Source organism: Typopeltis vanoorti, chromosome 14 (genome assembly GCF_054136105.1).
Source record: "Typopeltis vanoorti isolate ZY-2024b chromosome 14, IOZ_Tvanoo_1.0, whole genome shotgun sequence".
Classification (NCBI taxonomy): domain Eukaryota; kingdom Metazoa; phylum Arthropoda; class Arachnida; order Uropygi; family Thelyphonidae; genus Typopeltis; species Typopeltis vanoorti.
This window is the reverse complement of record NC_143562.1, coordinates 32,116,648-32,139,492: the sequence shown is the minus strand read 5'-3', so window position 1 is coordinate 32,139,492 and position 22,845 is coordinate 32,116,648. Positions and strand designations below refer to the sequence as shown.

General features: G+C 37.1%; 1 protein-coding gene across 3 annotated transcripts in view; it reads left to right on the top strand.

The window, feature by feature from the left end:
- The window catches only part of mip120 (Myb-interacting protein 120), a 292,557-nt gene that overhangs the window by 189,322 nt on the left and 80,390 nt on the right, over positions 1-22,845 (top strand). For all 3 annotated transcript variants that reach the window (XM_090404171.1, XM_090404170.1, XM_090404169.1), the window contains 2 exons: positions 7,307-7,378; positions 18,082-18,227. In XM_090404171.1, coding sequence (XP_090260297.1) covers positions 7,307-7,378; positions 18,082-18,227 — 218 coding nt within the window. The remainder of the gene's footprint in view (positions 1-7,306; positions 7,379-18,081; positions 18,228-22,845) is intronic.

Below are 22,845 nucleotides of genomic sequence, written 5' to 3'. Positions count from 1 at the left end.
GTCCTGCCTGTTTTGCCAAAGTAGGACAGCTTACAGCTGCAAGGGACCTGGTATACACCAGGTAGGTCTAGGGGGGAGGTTGGTCTTTAGTAGAGCAGATAAGGGATGCCAATTTTTTATATGGTCTGTAACAAGAAGTTATGTTTTTTTTTAAGATTTTTGTGATTTTTTCCGAGGTGCCTCGGATGTAGGGTATGGTGATGGATTTAGAGTAATCCTTGTTGTGTGTGTGTGGGGGGGGGGGGGGTTGTGGTTTACTGGTTTCAATATTTTTTGGATTTTTGGGGGGGGGGGGCCATTGGCTGAGAAAGTGTGTTGAGAATGTGGTTTAGTTCTGTGGTTAGGGCATTGTCATTCGAGCAGATAAGTTTAGCCCTGTTGTGTAGTGTCTTAATGATTCCGTATTGTTGTTAGGAGGGGTGGTGGGATTGTTGGTGAATGTATCTGCCTGTATGGGTGGGTTTTCTATATACTGAGAAAACCAAGGTTCCATCAGGCTGGCGGGTGACTAGTGTGTCTAAGAAAGGAATGCAGTTGTTTTTTTTCCTCTTCGAGGGTGAATTTGATTCTGAGGTGTTGGTTTGTTTAAGTGTGTTAAGAAGGAGAGGAGTGCATCAGAGCCATGTGGCCAAATAGCGAATACATCATCTACATAGCGAAGCCAAACGGTTGGTTTTTGTGTGGGGCAGAGTTTAAGGCTTTCTCTTCAAAAGTCTCCATATAAAAGTTGGCCAAGAGTGGGGAGAGTGGAGAACCCATGGCTGTCCCCCCTATTTTTTGTAGAATTTTCCTTGCCAAACAAAATAGCCTGAGTTCATTGTGAACTGAATTAGGGCTGTGATATCAGGAGAAAATTTAGCTTGGATTATATCTAAGGATTCTTTGAGTGGGACATTTGTGAATAAGGAGGAGACATCAAAACTTACCATTATGTCAGTGTGTTTGAGTGTAAGGTTTTCTATGCTGGCTTTGAAGTGGGTTGAGGTTTTTATGTATGAAGGTATGTGTTGCCAGTATAGTGTGAGAGAGCTTTGGCCAAATGTTTAGCTAGTTTGTATGTGGGGGAATCAATACCATCCACTATAGGATGTAATGGCACATTTTCCTTGTGAATTTTTGGGAGTCCATAAATATGGAGGGGGGGGGGGGGGGGTATGGAGTTATATGGTTTTAATTTGTTAGTGATCTCCACAGGCCAAGAAGTGACCTTCTTAAGGAGCCTGTGGAGTTTTCTAATTTGTGAGTTGGTGGGATTGTACTCAATAGGGAGGTAAGTATTGCTTAACCAAAAAGATTACACAGGTAAGTTCAGCTTACCTGTGTAATCTTTTTGGTTAAGCAATACTGTGGCGTTCCCTTTATTGTTATTTTCTTGTTTTTCTTTAATTCTAATAGAGATTTAATTTCTTTGCTGGGCATGTTGGTTTTAGGTGGTTTAGCTTTGGTCAGAACACAAGCTACATCCAGTCTAATATCGTTGCCGACGTGGCTTGGAAGGTGTTGAATCCCGCGTTCAATTCGTATCATGATATCCTCAGCAGGTATTCTTCTGGGCGCAATGGCGAAGTTGTGGCCACGTGCAAGGGCGTCAAGTGCTTCAGGTTTCACACTAAGTGACGACAGGTTAACTACTGTTAACCTGTCGTCACATAGTGTGAAACTCAAAGAATCCTTAGAGCTAATCCAAGCTAAATTTCCTCCCGATATCACAGCCCTATTTCAGTTCACAATGAACTCAGGCTATTTTGTTTGGCAAGGAAAATTCTACCAACAAATAGAGGGGACAGCCATCGGTTCTCCACTCTCCCCCACCCTTGGCCAACTCTTATATGGAGACTTTTGAAGAGAAAGCCTTAAACTCTGCCCCACAAAAATCAACCGTTTGGCTTCGCTATGTAGATGATGTATTCGCTATTTTGGCCACATGGCTCTAATGCACTCCTCTCCTTCTGAACACACTTAAACAACCAACACCCCAGAATCAAATTCACCCTGGAAGAGGAAAAAAATAACTGCATTCCTTTCTTAGACACACTAGTCACCCGCCAGCCTGATGGAACCTTGGTTTTCTCAGTATATAGAAAACCCACCCATACAGGCAGATACATTCACCAACAATCCCACCACCCCTCCTAACAACAATACGGAATCATTAAGACACTACACAACAGGGCTAAACTTATCTGCTCGAATGAGAATGCCCTAACCACAGAACTAAACCACATTCTCAACACTTTCTCAGCCAATGCCCCCCCCCCCCAAAAAAAAATCCAAAAAATATTGAAACCAGTAAACCACAACCCCCCTCCCCCTCACAACAAGAATTACTCTAAATTCATCACCATACCCTATATCCGCGGCACCTCGGAAAAAATTACAAAAATCCTAAAAAAAACATGACTTAACTTCTTGTTACAGACCATATAAAAAAATTGGCATCCCTTATCCGCTCTACTAAAGACCAACCTCCCCCCCTAGACCTACCTGGTGTATACCAGGTCCCTTGCAGCTGTAAGCTGTCCTACTTTGGCAAAACAGGCAGGACAGCAAATATCAGAATTTCAGAACACAAAGACTACATTCATTTTCACCAATACAGCCACTCTGGTCTTGCTGACCATGCGCTGGATACCTGCCATAGAATACGATTGAAGAAAGCCACGATAATACACCGTAGCAAATATAGATATGAAAGGCTTTTCATGGAATCAGCTTCAGCCCTAAGAAACGATCCAAACCTCAACAAATTTGGCTGCATGAGACTTCCTCAAATTTGGGAAACCGACATCAGAAGACCTTCGGCCCAATCACCCAAGAATACCAACATTGCCTGCTAGAGGGTACACTCAAGACTTTAGTAGAAGTAATAGCTTCCTACTTCTTCCTCACTTACTGTTTTGTCTTGTACTTGTACTTGCATGTGTCTTGTACTTAAGTTCGTGAAAATGGCAACGTGACGTTTCCGAAATATTGAAATATATTAAAATTTATTTTAATGTATATCCTAGTACGTTGTAATTTCCTTAAATTATATAGTGAAAAAATTAACAAATAAATAAAGTCCTTTATCTAAGTATGGCTCTAATAGTGTTATTACTGCATTACCAGATACATCAAAGCCATAGTTTACAACTTCCATGGCAGAACCAGCATAAACAATAGAGTCTAGTATATAACCTGTCTCATAATCACAAAGGACAAACACTTTCAAATTCCAGAACAGTGTCTTTTGGAAGGAAAGAACTGCTTAAAACTCAACTACCCTTCTAGTCCACCATACTTTCATCAATATGCAAATTTCTAAATGGATAAAACACTTCTGCAGTTTTTTTTTTTTTTTTCCCTTATGATTGTTCACATGTTTCCACCTGTACAATCTGTCTCCTTTAGGCTATTTATTGATACTTGATAATGCAGTTATCACTAATGTCATGTTTATTTGCATCAAAATCAAACAGTTTCTCTGCAAAAATACCTTTTTTCTCAGGTCATTCAGATTTGGCCCTTGTTTTCTTTTTCCTTGTCATTTTCATTAGCGAGCAAATAAAGCTTTATCATCTGAATTGTGGAAAATTGTATGGCAACATTGTCATCAGTGACTTTATTTTCGGCAATCACAGTCATCGGCATCCTCATTGTTGTCAAATTTTTTAGTGATATGAAACACTTCACTACATTCATAATCATTATTGAATTTGTTCACTTTCCTCTGAATCCAAGCAGTCATAGTCATAATTTAGCTTGAATCCTGTCAAAATATAGCCAGTTTCCTCAGTAGTAGTGGCAGCCATGTTGATTCAGACTTTCACAAGTCGCTTGATTCACTCTCTCTTTACTACTCGATTAACTAATTTACATATGCAGAAAAATTGTTCATTGGATACTTATGTTGGATTCTGAATATATAGAGTAATTATTATTTGCTTCAGAATCCAACATGATCTTCCATCCCAAAGGCTAGACTTGTAAATATTATTTAATGTAAACAATTTATATTACAATTTAATATTCATATAACTACTTTAATTTTGTCTAATATTTAATTAATTAATCAAAGATATATGTATTAATAATGAAAATACTGTATTAAATATTATTAAGCTATTTTATTCATTACTATATTAATATTATAAGAACTTGTATTTGATAATTTAGCTGCACATTAATTGAAATGTAAATATTCTTTATTTATTCCTATTTGTAGAAGTTTAGCATTATGCAATACCTCAATTTTATTATGTTTTGTTTTGTTGTCATGGAGACGTATGTATGTAAGTGAGCGAGCACATTTTGGAACACCACGTGAGGAGAAGGTTTATTGAAAAGAGTTTTAGAAAGAAATCACGAGAATAATTTAGACGGGAAGAACAGATATATAAGCGATGAATGCTGAAATTATGAATTAGGGGGAGACCAGATAGATTAAGAGAGAGAAAAGGGAGAGGATTGGCATTAGGTTGGAATCGGAGCATTTGGGAATCACAGTGCGATAATAGCGAGTCTGCAAGTCACTCAAGCAGATAAATAAAGTCTACTAGTCGAGAGGTGGTTAGCTAATAAGTTGTAGAATAACAATTATAGCTACGGAAGACAGCTGAGTGACTACTAAATAGACTAGCAATACTTGAGTTGATTTAATTTCAGGGCCAACCTGTCAAAGACACACAGAATCTTGAAATAAAGCACAGAGTTACTAGAGTAGTAGAGGCTGTAAAGTTGAAGTTTATCGTTAGCTGTGTTTAGAATTATAGTGCCTAAAGAATTATTTGAATGCAGGAGGAATGAACAGCTGTGCATATAAAACCTCAAGTTAAGAATTATTGTGTGTTGCCTTATTTCATGAGTGATCAGTAGTACTTTATGCAACAACGTTTGTTTATGTGTATTGTGACCGATGATTAATTCGGTTATTGCTTAGAAGAATTTATTTAATGAGTGCCGCTTACTGTTTAAAGTGTTTACAGTTATAAAAAGTGTATATGTATAAGTTGATGAAGATAGAAGATTATCGGTAAGGTTTATTCCTATACAGAGAAGTGTGTGAGTTTCATCCTAGAATTTCCCTATACTAACAGTAACTATTTTGGAAATTAGCTGAAGTGTAAATTTAAAAGTGTTTGTTTGTGAAGAGGTGTTACTGCGATTTTATTGTATTTGGAATTTAAGGAACTGTGAGAAGACTGTATTAGAGATAACAGATTTACCATTGTATGAGTTGTATGATTGAATTTATCTGAGGAGTTAAAATGTTTGTGATATCTTAATTACTGATTTGAATTTAAGCGTAAAATTTGTGATTCTAAAATTAAATGTTCGTTTTTGTTAATCTAAAGTTGTATTTTGCCTGAATCTCTTTTACTGCACCATTCATAAAATATTCGAACCAAAGCAGGTGAATTAAGTAAGTCAAATATACTCAGCCAGTATATATATTAATAACATATTAAGGAGAAATAGTTGAGAGTTGGTTTATCTTCAATTCTTGAACTAATTCAGATATAAAGTGGTGCAGTCTTTAAATATGAATTTTTTTTATATTTGAATTAGAAATCAACTTGCAACCTATCAATTAGTTAAGAACATCGTAATAGTAATCATGTCAGATCCAAAGTATAGATTGAGACGAATTAGGATCCAACACTTACACACCTCATATGGTGTGTACCTAACAACAAGGATGGGTTAGCATTTGAGACAGCCAAATTGTGTTCTGTATTGGCTTAAACCAGAAACAAATATGATGATATAACACAGAGTAACTTCGTGGCAGCTGAAACATGGCGTGGTAAAACAAGGCCACTTCTGTTTTCATCAGGGAACCAGGATGAATAATGAAAAGTCAGATACTGAAACAAAATACTCAAGGTAGTAGAACTAAAGATAGGCACCATCAGCATGAGAAAAAAAAAACTGGAACTGGCAGAAGAACTAGAAATGTACTATATGGACATAATTAGTGCTGAGATAAAGAAGAATAAAACAAGTGAGATACTAACAAATAATAAAAGATATTATATTCGAGCAGTAATGTTCAAGGAACGGAAGGATAGCAATAGCATTCAATGCCAAACATTGAGGGTAAACTTCTTGATTGGAAGGCAGCTTTAAATAGATTTATGTGGGCAAATATCAGGATGGGGAATTGGGCAGTGAAACCAATTCATGCTTATACGCCCACAGACTGTTTTTCTAAAGAAGCAGAGGAATGGATAAGTCATTAGCAAAGGCAGCTGACAAAGTAAAATGGAAAAGAATTGGATTACAATCCCACTAGCAGATAACTCAGAAAAACTGAACTCTTTACTAGATGGAGACACCATAGAAAAACTTAGAAGTTATTTTGCTAGAACTCTCAGGTTTTATGGTTTACTCAAGATACACAAGAAAAACATTCCTCTTCATCCAATTGTTGACTGCATAGATTCACCTACTTATCAAATAGTCAAATTTTTAGCACACCTATTGAAAGCTTAGATTGTCAACTTGCACTCTTTTTTAAAAAAAATTTTCTGATTTTTTAAAGTAAAAAATGTTTCCCTATACCCCACTGATATAATGGTTGGTTTTTGTTATGGAATCTCTCTTCACAAATATTCCTCTTGAGGATATATTACAACTACTTCCAGAAGGCATTTCCACAGGATATAGTGAAAACTGTTCAACTTTGTTATGCACTTTGGATATTTTATTTTTCAGAATAAAGTTTACAGTCAAGTTGAAGGAACTGCAATGAGAAGTCCAGTCTTCCCCATACTTTCTAACTTTTATTTAGAACATTTAGAAAACATCCTTTTCTCGTCCATGCACCCTCAACCTTGATTTTGGGTTCATTATATGGACAATATTTTTGTTATCTGGCCCCATAATGAAGGCACATTGCCTACTTTTTTTTATCAAATATAAACAACTGACATCCACGAATTATATTTACCATGAAAATGGAAAAAAATAACAAATTGTCCTGTTTAGATGTTCTACTTCTTCATTCATCATCAGGTGAGTTAATTACTTCTGTTTATGAAAGACTACTTTCACTGGACACAACATTCAACAGCAATCAGCCTACCATCCATCACAGAAGACTGGAATTATAAAAACTTTATTGCAATGTGCTTATACATAATATTTGTTCTACGCCCCAACAATTACAACATTTACAGCGACTGTTACAAAATTACAAAATCTTCTGCTATTAGTATGCATTATTAATGTACATTACTAGAAAATATAGAATAATAAGTATTTAATAATTATGCAAAAATTTAATTTCTCAAGCTGACTGAGATACTTATTTTCTTCGTGATAGGACATCCGTTGAAAGTGGTGAAGCAAGACAGCGGAAACCATGCAATTGTACAAAATCCCAGTGTCTTAAACTGTAAGTAAAGGTTTTATTTTAATTCCATAATTCTCATTGGCGGCTCTGATATTTTCTGATTCATTTAAATGTTTTGAGAATTTATTCTTGCACCAAAATCAAAATTGTTGAGATTGAAAAGCACAAGCATTTAGTCTTAAAGTTATTTCAATATCTAACTTACACTTTCAGAATAAACATAACTGGCTATGAAAACTCTCGCATTTACAATAGATGTGAAACAAGGAAATAGCTGGTCAGCAAAACAAATATATTCCATGTTCTCAAGTTCATTGCCACATGGTAATGGTAATTTATTATTTGCTATAGTTGCTGTGTTGTGATCTAATTCTGTATTGGCCGTTTGGTGCCTAAACTAATTTTCATAAGTTGTGTTATGCTACAACAAAAATCTCTCTCTCTCCTGTTTAAAGTATATCAGAGTATTCTAACTGGAATTTTGTTTGAATCATTTCCTGTGGTGAAGCAGATTTTTCTCAATTGTATTTTGCCATTTTCACTTAATGCTTCTTTGTTTGGTAATAGCATTGTGAAATTTTTTAAACATCTAGTATCGTTCATCTATCTTAAAATGTAATAAATATGTAGTTGCTGATCCTAAGACAGTTAGTTACAGAAATTCTAGGTAAGAGCTCTGCTAGACCGACCAGCATCAGCTTCATATCACCTGAATTCCAGATGCTTCGATAAAAACAAGTGAAATATTGGCTGAATTTTTCTTTGTATTGGGCTAGAGCAGTACAATCAGTCATTTATTAAGGAAGAACTAAAAATACCTTTTTCTTATCCTGCTGTGCAAGTACCATGATTTATAGAAAAAAACAATTGTAAACTACTTTGTCTAAAAATATCCATCAAGGATTCATTCCTGAAACATGAACACCTGGGGTCAGTTTCTTTGACATAGAAAAAAGCATGTGATAATGTCTGAAGATACTGGTATATTTAAAAAAAAAAAAAAAAAAAAAAAAACATTTATAACCTTGTTCTTAAAGAGTATTTTCTCATTTTTATTAAAATTTCCCCTTTAGATGAACCTTCCAAGTTCATGTGGTCATACTTTCTTGGCCATACTTTTTGCTGTGTGAGGGTGAGCACCTCTTTATCTTCATCAGTATCAACAAGACACTTTTGGTTGAAAAGGCTTGGCTTCAAATTCTGTCTTTATAAAGCCTTTTCAGTTGGTGTTAAATGGTCTCATATGGAAATAAATGGCAGAGGCCTTCCTTCTTGAAGCTTTGGTTTTTCTTTCTTGCAAAAGAGGCATAGCAGCTGAAGAAGGCATGTAATTAACAGACATAATGTAGCCTTAGTTGCTTCAGTCATTATTTCAACCATAAACAAGAAAAAGACAAAAAGGGGATGTTCCCAAAGAATCACACATAAGTTCAATATTTTTTGCTGTGAAAGTTAACTTTATAACAGAACAGCTTCATCTGACTGTGGGCATTGCTCTTTGTTAATTCGTTTATGCCTATCAGTGTTATAATGTAGAATCATTGTTGGCCTAACATTGTGTGCATAACTGATGAGGTGGGGGGGTCACAATAGGGGAAACTTCCTTATGTAACTTGTCAGAAGTGCAGTCTTCACCTTGATCCAGAATTAAGATTGAGACAAATTAATGTCTCAGTTGCAACAGAAGTCAAGCTCCTGGTCCTTTGTTTTGACAAGAAGTTTACATTCCTTGTGCACATTCATTCTTCCTCCTCTGCATGTTTATCCCACTTCCAATGCAGGGTCCACATATTACATTACATATAACTTTGTTAGTACAACATGCTGCTGGGGGATATATTTTTGAAGCATTTTATTTTAGTGAGCATGAGCGACTGTTATAATGATGTTTGCTGTAGTGAGAATATTGCCTCCATCTAGTGTTAGGTTATCCAACTCCCTCTCCCCTATATACCCTTTATTAATATTTAGCCTGCTCAGTGCCTCATACATCTTGGTTCTTTTGCTAGTCCCCATAATATTTGTCTCTTTTCTAGGTGTAATACAGCATGATCTTTTATTTTATTTTATATCTGATCCACACATGAAAGGCCACAAGATCTCCTTTGCCATGTGCGTGTATAATGTGCCATCTGGGGCAAGAAGAAAGGGGGAATCTGTTCACATTTTGTTTGAACAGTTATTATTATTATTATGGTGGAGTACGGCTATAGTTCAATATCCAGTGTTGAAAGCCACGCTAAGGCCTCCTTTGACACTTCATGTATCTCCTGCAGGTCGCCATGGAAATGCCGAAGGGGACAGTCATTGATGATATGTTTGATAGTCTGTTGAATAGGAGTGCAGTCACAGTAAGGACTATTTTTGTCATATTCTATTTATGCAGTAGATAGCCACATCTGCCCTGGTTCACCATGATTCTGTTGATAGTCCATACCCTTCTAGGAAGGTTGAAGCCAGGCTGGCAGCTGCAGAGGTCTTTCACAAGAAAGCCATTTATTGGCAAGTTCATAGTCCACTGTTGGTTCCACATGTTGTAGGTTGAAGATACTGGGCCAGAAAAGGCTCTGGTTATGTCCCAAAATGTGGGTACCTTAACCTCAGCTGGGTTCTGGGGGGGGGGGGGGGGAATTCATGAGAATTGAATGGAGAGGCAGTATGGAGTTATTTGTGATTTCTCCAGTTCTTTTAGTGAAGCCTACTCTCTTCATATATTTGGTAGGGCTGTATTGGAAAGTACTGATAGCCATGGAAGAGGGGTGGATTTCGGGGTCCCACTAATCGTGTGCATGGCTACATTCATTTGAGAGTCAATGTTTGTGTGAGCACTTCTTTCCCAGACTGGTGTACAGTACTCTGCAGCAGAATAAACAAGAGCCAGTCCTGAGATCCTAAGTACCTCAGCTCTGCAACTCCAGCTAGGTCCACTTAGTCTTGAGATGATGATGATGATGTTTCTCATTTTTATTTTGTTTTTTACTTTGGATGTGATTTTTGTAGGTCAAACTTCTATCCAGATTCACTCCCAGATATTGCAGGTGAGGATCTTGCTTGACCACAGAAAGTTAAGTTGAGTTGCCAGTTTGACTCCTTGTTGTTAAGATGGAAAGGTGTGGACACTGTTTTGGTAGGTTTGGCTTTAGATGCCACTGCTTGAAATATTTCTTGAGAATCTCCAGATCTGTGTTTTGGACAGCCTGCAGGAAATCTAAAGAAGGTAATTGGTGGAGTATTGCCATGTCATCTGCATACATATATTTGGTGGTTGTTATTGAGGAAATGTCCAAGATATAGATGTTAAAAAGAGTTGGAGCCAAACCAGAGCCCTGGCACAAGCCATTCTGAAGAAATCTGAGGCTTCTCTTTCTTCCTCCAATCTGGACCCAAATTTTTCTGTTTGTTAATAAGGATTCTAAAAAGTGTAAGGTTGTTTTGCATTTTATAATGAAACTGAGCTTTGAGATCAAGTCTCTAATTCAGACTCTATTATAGTCCGATGTCAAGTCAATGAAGAGAGTTCTAGATTCTTTTGAAAGTCAGCTTCAATTTGAGGTTGTTAAAGCCAAGACTTGATCACGGTTTCTGCCAGGTCTAAAGCCAGCTTGCTCTGTAGGGAGAGCCATCTCAATGAGTGGGGAAATCCTTTTCAGTATGATTCTTTCCAAGAGCTTGTAGGCTGAGCATAGAAGGGCAATTGGGTGAAGGTTTCCAATGGAGCTAGGGGTCTTTCCCTGTCTTGGGAACCACAATTATCTTTGATTCTTTCCAGGGGGCTAGTAGTTCTCCAGTAGAAATTATAGTAGAGTACAGAACTGACAGCCATGCCATTCCATGCTGGCCAAGGTGTTTAAGGAACTCAGGGAAGAGCCATTTGATTCCAGCAACCTTGTCATTCTTGGTAGGGCTTCCTAGATTTTCTCTGTTGTGATTGGGCTACATAGGTCTGAAGTTACAGAGCATGAAACTAAATTGTGCCTCAGAGTTTCTTTCTGGAGGTCTTTGGATTGATCTTAGATGTTGAAATTAATTGGGAATGCAACTTGGTCTGGGATCACTTCTGCAACTTTTTTTGTTGTAAGTTCTGTTCCTCCAAGTTTTCTCAGTAGGGACTAGGTTTTCTGGCTGGATTTAGAGAAGTTGAGTTTTTCCATGGCTGATAGCTCTCTTTTGTTGTTGTCCAGGAGCTTTATTAGTTCTTTAGCCACTAATGGGTTGTTGGATTCCTCATGCAGAGCTAGCATATTCCAACATGGTGTATAATGAGGCTGAAAACCACAAGGGATAGTTGTTTTGGCTACTGTTTTTACCAATTTGACAAATCTAGCATAGTGTTTCGGCACAAGCAGGATGGTATTGATGGTTTGATCAGTTTTTCACCAAACTCATTCAGTTTGCTTTCTGAAGATTCCATTTAGCGAAGCCAAGGATAGATCTATTTATTGGTAGGGGTGGTTGTCAGTGTCTCTAAAGACTATGCATCTGTCAGGAGTATATGCCTTTCCCCATTTGGCAGAGTCAAAGATTCCTGGTTGTTTGGCATCAAAGATCAGGTGTAGGCAGGCCAGTCATTCTCCATTAAGGTCAGCAGATTGGTAGCCCCACGTGGAGTAGAGGGAGTCGAATCTTCTGTGTAGATAACTGGATGTGTGTGGCGGGGGGGGGTGAGCTTAACATCTGGTTTGGCCATGGCTGAGATGAAGGTTTGTAGACATCATGTTGGAGGCTTAATGGATTTTTTACAACACTCAAAAAGAATGAAAATAGAATTTAATACTTCCTATATTTCGTCCTAGTCACTAGGACATCTACGGGGATTACAAAAACAATTAATGTAACATGCACACACAAATCTTACAATACTAAGCCCAACCATGTGGGTGACACTAAAGTCCTATCTAGGTGGAGCACCCTCTGAGGGCGGTAGTAGGTGACCTGGAATGTAAGGTGGGACCTCTGGTGACGAGTGTTTCCCAAATTTTCGGAAGCTTAATGCAACTGTATTTATTAAGATTTGGTTGGTTTCTGAGAGCTGCTGCTGCTTCTAAGAGAAGTCTCTCTTTCTTGAATTTGCTGTGGTGGAGCATGGTGGTTTTCTTCCATGATACCCTGTGGGTGGTGTCCAAAACATGGTCAGCCAAGCCTGAATGGCCATAGTTATGTTTACATATGTAAGACTTGTGTTCCTCCAGGCAGATGGATGCTGATCTGCCTGTCTGTCCAAAGTACACCAGCTTACAGGAACAGGGTACTTTGTAAACTCCAGGCAGCGAGAGAGGAGGGAGTTGATCTTTCGTAGAACGGATAAGGGTAGCAAGTTTGCAGTAGGGCTTATATTGCATATATATTTTACATATAAGCCCTACCGCAAACTTGCTACCATATAAGCCCTACCGCAAACCCTTTTTTAATAAATTACTCTGGATTTAGAGAAAGATGTTGAAAGTTTATTTTTCACTTGGTTAGAGTATAATAAAATTAGTTTAATCCTTTATCCAAGTGTGAGCAAACAAAGTTTGCACCTGAAAGTATCTTCAGGACTGGGGTAAGGTGGTACAGCACCAGAGCAACTCATTGCAAAGGTGGAGCAAGCTACCAACACTCCTATCTCCTATAATGCAAAACACATCTCCTTGCGGATATGTCTAATGTTATGCATTAAGGGAAGGGCCACTACCCAGACTAGTTTCGACCTTTATTGAGGTCTCTTCAGTGGGAGCCAGGCCCAAGTGGAGATACCAGGCAGAAGCATTAGTAGGTCATCTCTGCCTATAAGAGTTGGTATATGAGTGTGTATTTCAAAAGAAAATCCCTTAGAGAGCAGAAGTATGTTAGAATTACCTACATAAGTAATACAAAATGCCCATCTGTAGAGACCCCAAGGAATTAAACATGCTAAAATAAAGTAAACAACTATCTAAAAATAGAAGTTTAGGGGCAATTACCTTAGAGTTCGGAAATATATTTGATGTATCACTTGGTATAGGGTAGAATGGAAACCCATTGTAACCAAAGCAGTCTGACACTGCTGTCAAGGTCGATAGCAAAGGGGGGGGGGTATACATCAGAAGCTGTTACGCTATGCTGAAAAAGGGATTAAACTACACTTCAGGGAGATAGAATTAGGAACTTTCTAGAAGGAAAGGAGTTAGCACGTGATAGGTGTGGAAATATCTGGGTAGTAAAAACTTCGCGCAGGGTCCCGTGAGAGGCAAAATAAAAGGGTCAAGAATTGACTATCATGCATCGGCAGACTTGACGCAAGGAGAAGAGGGGGGAGGTCGATCCATGGAATCCCGGATGAATTCGTGGACGGTAACCAGAGGCAAACCTTATAGAGCAAGTAGCAGCTCAGGACCCGGATGACAAGGCTTTGACCGTCAGACTGTACGTCCCAGTGCCTACAATGCCGAAAGATCGAGCTCCAGCCCCGCGAGAAATTCCAGAGAACATGGTTTCCATGATGCATCTAAAGCGATAAAGCAAGCCATAACATAGAGGGGGGGATCCAGAATAAACCCGAAGAGAAGATATGACTAAGTGCAATTGTGCCTATGAAAGAATTAATGTGAGTTGAATTTTTTTGTTGAAAAACTTTCTCTTAACTATGATGTGAAGGGCTGTTTTGGATAGACTGAATTCTTAGAACTGAAAGATGTAATAGATTGAAAACTTATTAGCATGAAGTGAATCTGCTTTTAGAATAATTGAAAAGATATTAATGAAAGTTTGAGCTTACGTTGTATTACATTGAAATGGTTTAAAAGAACTGATAAGAAAATTATAGAATTTAGAATTGTAATGGTGTGAGAAGTTGGTTGCTAAGTGAGCGTTACATTTTTGTTGTGAAAGTTAAAATTGGAGATTTTATGAGTCAAAGCATGATAATTCCTAGATTGTAAAATGGGCTGATAGTTATTTGATATATATATATAATTAATTGTTTGATGATTTACATCTTTGATGTTTATAACATGCCTAAGAGTTGTCCTATATGATGTTTTAAATTTGATGCTTAGCTTTGAGAGGAAATGATAGTAACATCATTTAAGTGTATACATTGTATTACTGTCTTAGTGTAAATTAATATGTTTGTTTTATTTATAAGAAGTGCCATCTGATCTTTTTTAGCAACTTCACTATTCTCTAATAAAATCCGATCCTGTAAGCGGGAAAGAAATTAAACCTTGGTACGAAATTTAAGTTAGGAGTTGGCCACGACTGTAATTAACTGTATAGAGGTGCTTTACTGGAAGTATAAATAATTTCTTATGCCAATTAGAGATTTTTAGTGGTGCAGTCTGGAATAATCAAATAAATTTCTAGAAATCTCAAGTATAAGTATAATATACTGAAAGTAGAGAAAGGGAATTAAGATTAACTGACTATATAGAAAGGTAACGGATAAGGATAAAGTATAATAAAGTTAACGAATGATAATATAGAAGACAAGTCTACAACATCGATAGACAGATTAAAGAAACATAGATATATTACAATGCCGCAGTAACATAGGAATATTACAGTGCCAAAGGACAGAAGATGTGAACTGGTAGGTGAAGGTTGTGCTGTTGCAAAAGAGATTTGGATGAGGTCGTGATCTGAGTTACCAAGAGGAAAAACCAACATCCATGGTATACTTGGAAGGGGGAGCTTGTTAGGAAGAGTTAAGTGTGTTGGCAAATTGGAGGGAGTTGTCAGGTGTTCTAGTGGGGAGATTGATCTGTGATAGATCATTGCTAATGGCAAATACCTCAGCATTTCTGCCTGCTTGATCAATGAAACTGGTGAAGAGAAGCAAATAAGAGTTGTGGATGGTTAAGAAGGATGACTTCACTATTGAGTATTTCAACTGTAGAAAGTTGAGTTAGAGAGAGAGATGAAGATGTCAAAGTAGTTAATGGCATTTTGAGAGTGATAGAGAGAGCATCTGAAAAGTATGGAAATTTTGAACAAAAGCAGAGCAAACGATGGGGATTCGAGGTTTTGCAACCCTGGCATGGTATGTCAGTTCTGAAGAATGCAAAATTGTTGCCCTTGTGGCAGAAAGAACTGCGTAATGTGTAGTTTGATCAGTTGAGGGACAGTGATTCTTGACATTGCCAGTTGGAGTTCTGATAGGAACACTAATTCTGGTTCAGATAACTGCAGGTGGTGGTGTGATGGTGCATATCATTTATATTGCTCTTTAGGCAAGGGATGTTGGTTAAGTGGATATTTTTTTTTTTAACTTTTGGGTAAGAATTAATGTTGATGGGTTGTTTGGTAAATTTTTTGGTTGGATATTTGATGTTTTTGTGTGTGTGTCAGGGGTTTCTTATTTATTTTTTAACTGAAGTGCATTAAATAATTTCACTATGTCCTTTCTCACGGTTTTAAATGTTCTATTGCAAACGTTAAAAGCGCAAAACTTTTGTAGTAACAAAGTAAATTCCCTCGCAAATGACATTACATTAAGCATCACAAGCTGCTGAGAATAATGTTATCAGAAGTACTTCATAAAATTATTCACATTTTATATTAAAGCTAGAAATAAAGAAAGAAAATAGTTGTTGTTTTTTCACTTTTTACAGTAATCTTATATTTTGCTTTGTATTATTTCAAATATGAAATAATACAATAAAAAAATCAAAATGTGTCTTATTATCCACTGTTGATTATAGCACATGAATTGCAGCCAAAAAGAATGGGAGATAGGCAGGAGAGTGGCTGCTCATTTGAAGCAGTCTGATGTGAGATCAAGGCCAATAAGACAAAATATATGATTGGTTACTGCTATAGGCACAAGAGGGTTCCAAGGATGATCTGAAAGACATATATCAACAAATTAGTACAATGAGTGCAGATCTGATATTATGGGGAGACACAGGACATATATGTCGCAGAGGGTGAAGCTTGACGCTTTTCATATTCCCTGTTGTCTGTTTCGGGAGCAGTGATGGGAGAGATTTGTGAACTAATTTAGCTCACCCTGATTAGGCAGAAGTGGTTACTGGTTGTTGAGTGTTAGGATGGCTTTCGGTCTTTTATGTTTCCAGTGGTCATTACCGTCATAGTTTCCGGTTTGCTGAATTAGTTGGTTTGGATGCGTAGATGTCTTCATAAAGAATTTTTCTGCTAGGGAGCGTAGTAGTGGAGAGATGTAGGAGATATTTATGTCTGGGTGGATCTGGGCGTTCCTGATGAACCATTGGACGTCCAGTATCATTCGCAGGCATTTGTTCTGTAGTCTTTATAGATTGAGGATGTTTGTCTTGGCGGTATGGCTCCAGGCTGGGGAGGCATATATAATTGTGGGACTGATCACTGTCTTGTACAGTAGTATTTTATTTCTTGAGCTTAGTTTGTTGTGTCTGTTGATCAAGGGGTATAGCTGGCGATAACTTTTGAAGCTTTGGTGCATGTGCTCTTGATGTGCTGGTGAAGCATAATCGCTTATCTAGAATTATTCTGAGGTATTTTGCTTCAGTTTTCCAGGGAATTTTGGAGTTGAACAAGGTGATGTCTCCTTTGGGGGATGCTTGTCTTCTTGTGAGAGTATCGTTTTGCTTTTCTGAGGGTTTAATTGTAGTCGCCAGTCTTTAAACCATTTTTCTACATGAAATGTACTACATGAAAAAAATTACATCATTACTAACTTCCTATCTACAATTTTCCTCCAAATCAGTCTGTTACTTGTCAAGGCTTCAACATTATCAGATCTTATATTTCTATCATCTAAGGCACTTTGTACCGTATCAATCCACCTATATCTTGGTCTTCCTCTGGTTCGTTTTCCTGCCAACCTGGCAGAGAACACTTGTTTTGCTAATCTTTCTTCGCCTATTCTGTTTAAGTGACCATACCACCTGAGATTAGCTCTGCTAACGCATTCTTGGATGTTGACAATGCCAAGTTCTTTCCTAATATCCCCGTTTTTAATATGATATTGCCATTGATGCCATCTGTTCACGCCTATAATCTTTCTCAGGACTCTCATATCTGCGGTCTCTAGTCTTTGGTCAAGTGTTTTACTTCTGACCTAGCTCTCAGATCCATAAGTTAAAATTGGTTTGAACACTGTCTTGTATACAGCTAATTTAATTCACAGTCATAAAGCATTTCACATAATTCTGGATGTGATAGAGGATGGAGTTTGAAGGGATGAGGCATTGCTAGTTTGTATGTAGTATAGTTCTTATATTTATTACGCACCTACACATCTTGTTCTGACATGCCTTGGACATGTATGATAGAGATATACATGTATCCAGAGAAATAAATATCCTACTTTGTTCATTTGGTGTTGTCAATTATACTGTAATGCTTCAAATTAATAACTGCCAATGCTTAAGCTCATCTATATTAAGTTTAGTAATTGATTGATATTGCATTAGTATGTAATATTGGTAATATTAGCAGGCAATAGTATGTAATATTGCAGTATGTCAGTGGTAGAACATTTCTTTATCATCAGATATATGTTTGATGTGAAATAAGCAAGCCTTTACAAAATGAAATTGTCAGTTAAAGAATTTAATGCATTGTCTGTTGCATTAAATTAAAACAGAAAAAAGTAAATTCATACAGAATAAAGAAACTTAGATAGGACTTGGTAGAATGATCCTAAATAATAACAAATTCTGCTTATTCCACAGCATAGCATTAAGGAGTAGACTCATGATGGCTGTGTTACCATTTTAATGATAATTTCTATCTTATTTGTAGTTGATATTACATATCATTTTTTATTTACTTTTTTTATGCAGTTATTGTGACTGTTTTGCCAATGGGGAATTCTGCAATAGTTGTAACTGCAACAATTGTTTTAATAACTTGGAGCACGAGGAAGAAAGGCAGAAAGCTATAAAGGCATGCCTAGATAGAAATCCATTAGCTTTTCATCCAAAAATTGGTAAGTTTTCATAAGTGTGTGTGTGTGTGTGTGTGTGTGTGTGTGTGTGTGTGTGTGTGTGTGTGTGTGTGTGTGTGTGTGTGTGTGTGTGTGTGTGTGTGTGTGTGTGTGTGTGTGTGTGTGTGTTAATCCTTCCAAAGTTCTTTTGGAATGTTTATTGGTTATCTGTTAAATAAATATAATATTGTTCAAACCAGAATCCTTGATTGAACTGTTGAAGTTCAATCTCTGTTATCTGAAATTACATAAATGCCTTCTGTCATTTATATAATTTTAATGTGTACTCAATAAAGTTGTCAGCAGACTTGGACAGGAATGTAATTGAAGCAGATTTTTAGATTATTTTGCCTATCTTTTTTTTTTTTTTTTTTTTTTTTTTTAAATTGATCCTTTGCACAGATTGTGTTGGGTTGATTAAAGAAACCTATAGCACCTCAGTTCTATTTGTGGCAAGTGGTCATGAAAGTAAAAGGAATCTATCGATATGTTTATTGAACAGCTGAAGGTTGTAATAATTATTACAACATTATGACATTACAGTATAACATAGTAGAGTTGAGAAGGAGGGCCATAATTGCGAATGATTCTATGCATAGATTATGCAGGAGAAGTGGTATGGATGTGTGAAGTGAGTTTGATGGGTGCAAGGATTTATACAAGATGGATGGTTTGCATCTGAATGGATTTGGTGTTTGGAGACTGAAAAAATTGTTGCTGAATGAAGTGAAAGTGGATGTGCAAAATCAGGGAAACTAGAGCTTTTAGGGAGGGTGGGGATGCTGTTGAGTGGACATGCAGACATCAGTGAGGGAGTTAAATGTAAGAATGTGTATAATATGCCTGAGTTAGGATGAAGGATAACAAACCAAAATGGGATAGTTAGTATAAGGCATCAAAATAGGGTTTGGGCTAGGAAACTTCTGCACTTTATGTACACTAATGCCAGGAGTATTCAGAATAAGGAGGAGGAATTTTTGGCCTTGATTGGTTCTTCCTGGCCACAGGTTATTAGTGTTAGTGAGACATGGCTAACAGAAGATGATATAGTTATTGGAATAGAATTCGAGAGGTATAGTGTGTTCGGGCAAGACGGAGAGAAAGAATGGAGAGAGGAGTGTTATTGATGATAGCTGATGAACTGCAGCCAATGAGAATAGAAGTTCAATTTCTATAGTGAAAATAGCACATTTGAAGCTATCTGGTGTGAGATTGAGGTCAGCAGAACAAAATTTACAGGAGGTTGATGAAACCAGAGATTTACGTGTGTTGGTGGATAGGGAGTTGAAGTTTAGGGGACACATAGCAAAAGTGGCTAAATCAGCTCATCAGATCACTTGGTTTCTGAAGAATACTTTGACAAGTAGAGATAAGCAAGTTATTGTTCCTCTTTATCGAGCCTTGATAAGACCTCATCTTGAGGTCTTATCAAGGTCTTGAGGTCTTATCAAGGGCCCAGATTTGGGCTCCTGGGTTTCTTCTTGATGGGGAGGCGATAGAGAGGATGCAGAGGCGAGTGACCAAGATGATAGCTGGTCTATGGAATGAACCTTACGAGAACAGGTTGAAGATCTGTGGGTTACAGAAATTGGTTGATAGGAGGAAAATGGGTAATATGATTGAGACATTCAATCATATTATCCATTACTGAAGGGTTTTTACAAGATTAATTCAAAGGAAATGTTTCAGAACAGGTCTGATGATGGGAGAACTAGGGACCATCCATGGAAACTGAGCAAGAGTGTAGTTAGGAAGGGTGTTAGAACTAGGTTTTTTACTTGGAGAGTGATGAATGAGTGAAATAAATGGCACCCCCAACAAACTCTGGCAGAGTTTGTTGTGGGCGCCATGACTGTAAATGAATTTAAAGCAAAGTATGATAGATAATACTGTGTGAATGTCGAATAGTTGTTCTTGATATGATGTTTAGGGCCTCCCTGGATGAGTCTAAGGACTACTTGGAGTTGCCTGTAACAATAATAATTAAGGAAAACTGTGTGCACGCCACTCCAAATTCTAACACCCCTGCTGGTAGGTAGAGTGAAAGATAAAGTGAACTATGAGAAGTTGATTTGGCATGTTTAGAGCTGAACAGAACTGTGAATGAATGTAGCCAGCAGCTTTTTATGTGTTTTGGGATTGAGGGGAAAGCAGAGCAATTTCATCACAAAGTTTACATCAAACAGGTCATATGAAAGTACCCGTTGAAGAAGAATAAAACAGTAAGAAACAGTACGTCTATAAGAGTGTGATTAGAGTGAGCCTCTGAAAAGGGTATCACCAATTGTTTGCACATGCACTGATATGCTATGAGTTTGCGTCTCCTCTTATGTAGGAGTATTATTTAAAAATTATATATATAAAATAGAATAAAAATGACCAGATCGCCCTCTTCTGGACAGTATCAAGCATTAAAAAAAGATTTTTGGTGCACCATCCTATATATGATAAAATTTTCTAAGGTAGGGCATTTGAAATTTATTACAGTGATAAGAGTTGTATGGTGAAAAATAATAATAATAGTTATTATTATTATATGGGCTACTCCATAGAGTCTTTAGACTCATTGATGGAGGCCCTAAACATCATGTCAAGTACTATCTAACATTTGTGCAGTATCTGTCATACTTTGCTTTGAACTCATTCACAGTCATGGCATCCACAACAGACTCTGGCAACCTAGTTCTAACACACCTGCTAGCTACAATTTTACTCAGTTTTCAAGGATAGCCTCTAGTTCTCTCATCACCAGATCTGTTCTGAAAAATTTCTTCTGAATTAATCTTGTAATTTCAGTAATTTGTATGTCTCAATCATACTCATCCCCATGCCACTAGTCACAGGCCTTCTTCTTCTGGACTCTTCTGAATAAACTACTCTCTGATATCTCTTCATCAACCATTCTCTTATCCACTTCACTGACTATATCCATCCCTGTGTCAACCAGGTTCTGTAACCCACAAATCTTCAACCTGTTCTCGTAAGGTTCATTCCATAGACCTGATGATCAAATCTGTGTGCTGTAGTCAAGATGGGATCTTATCAAGTCTCAATAAAGAGGAAGAATGGCCTGTTTATCTCTCTCATCAAAGTGTTCTTCAGTAGCCAAGTAATCTGATGAGCTGCTTTAGCCGCTTTTGCTATGTGCCCTCTAAACTTTAACTCCGTATCCACTAACACTAACAAATCTCTGGCTTCATCAATTTCCTGGAGTACAGTTCCAGCTGGTAATCTTTTTCATTTGCCCAGACTGCCAGTCTGTCCAAATTATCTTGTAAAATTTGAACATTATCTGTACTAACTATTGCTCTACCCAATCTTGCATCATTGGCAAACAACTGAACTGTTCCTCTCAGATCCTTTCCTATATCATTAATGTACAAATTAAACAGTAGCAGTCCAAGAACAGAACTCTGTGGCACATCACTAGTCAAAGGCCCCTTCTTTTGGACTCTTACTCCTGAATACTTTCTGATATCTCTCCATCAACCATCCTCTTATCCACCTCACTAACCATATCCATCCCCATGTCCTGAAAGTTTTTTTATTAGAATTTGTTTGGGGAGATCATGTTTTAGCAGTCTGTTATTTACTATAACAAGGTGACAAATTTGCTGACTAAGAGAGATATAGTGCTATATTTGGAATTTTTAAAGACTTTTGTTAATTGACACACAACATGCTGGTAATTAAATTTGAATGGATAGGATTTGATTAGAGACTAGTGAGTTGGATAGGTGATTGGCTTTCAGATAGATTATAGTGTGTTGTGTATATGAGAGTGATCCCAAACAGGGAAACATTGTGCTGAAAGAGTCTGTTTTGGCACAGGCTTAACAGAAATATGCAGCTGTTTTCAGATGATGCAAAGTTGGGAATAACTATGAAGAGTGAAGCAAATGTTGTGGCTTTGCAGGAAGATCTGAATAGATTGTGTGAGTGGACAAGTGAATGGCGCTACCAATTTAATAGTACAACGGGTAAAGTCAAATCTAGTGGGCAAGGATGGAATACAGAGTATACAGTTAAAGGAAAATTTTGAAGGAGGTGGAAGTGGCGAGAGATCTATCAGTGGTGTCAGACTCGAAGTTTACTTGAAGTTCAGAGATCAAAACATTAACTACTTTGTCTTTTATCATGTAATCATCCTACTTTGACATTAATTTCCTTAACAGCAAAAGATTGCAGTACCATTAACTGTAATGGATTGATCTTTGAGTTCATTTAACTTCAAGCTACTATTTTACTTGGAATTTCCTGTATCAGTCTTTCAATAGTTTTAACTTTTTTTTTTTTGGAGTTTATTTATTTTCTTTGTTTGCAACAGATATAAAAATGACTCTCACGGGTGTGAAAATAAAATAAATAAATTATCTATTTTGAAATATTACAAAGGATATAACAATAAATTTGTTTAATAATGGTAAATTAATCACATTTTTACCATCATTGCAATGAAACAAGATAATTCTTATACAGGGTGTTCGGGATAAATTTGACATATTTATAATTAATTATATTTTTCCGTAAGTTACATGTATTAACACACACTTCTCTTCATTTAAAAGTTTGGACCCTTCTTCATTCATATACAAGATGTCAGAAAGGATGGATAGCTGGA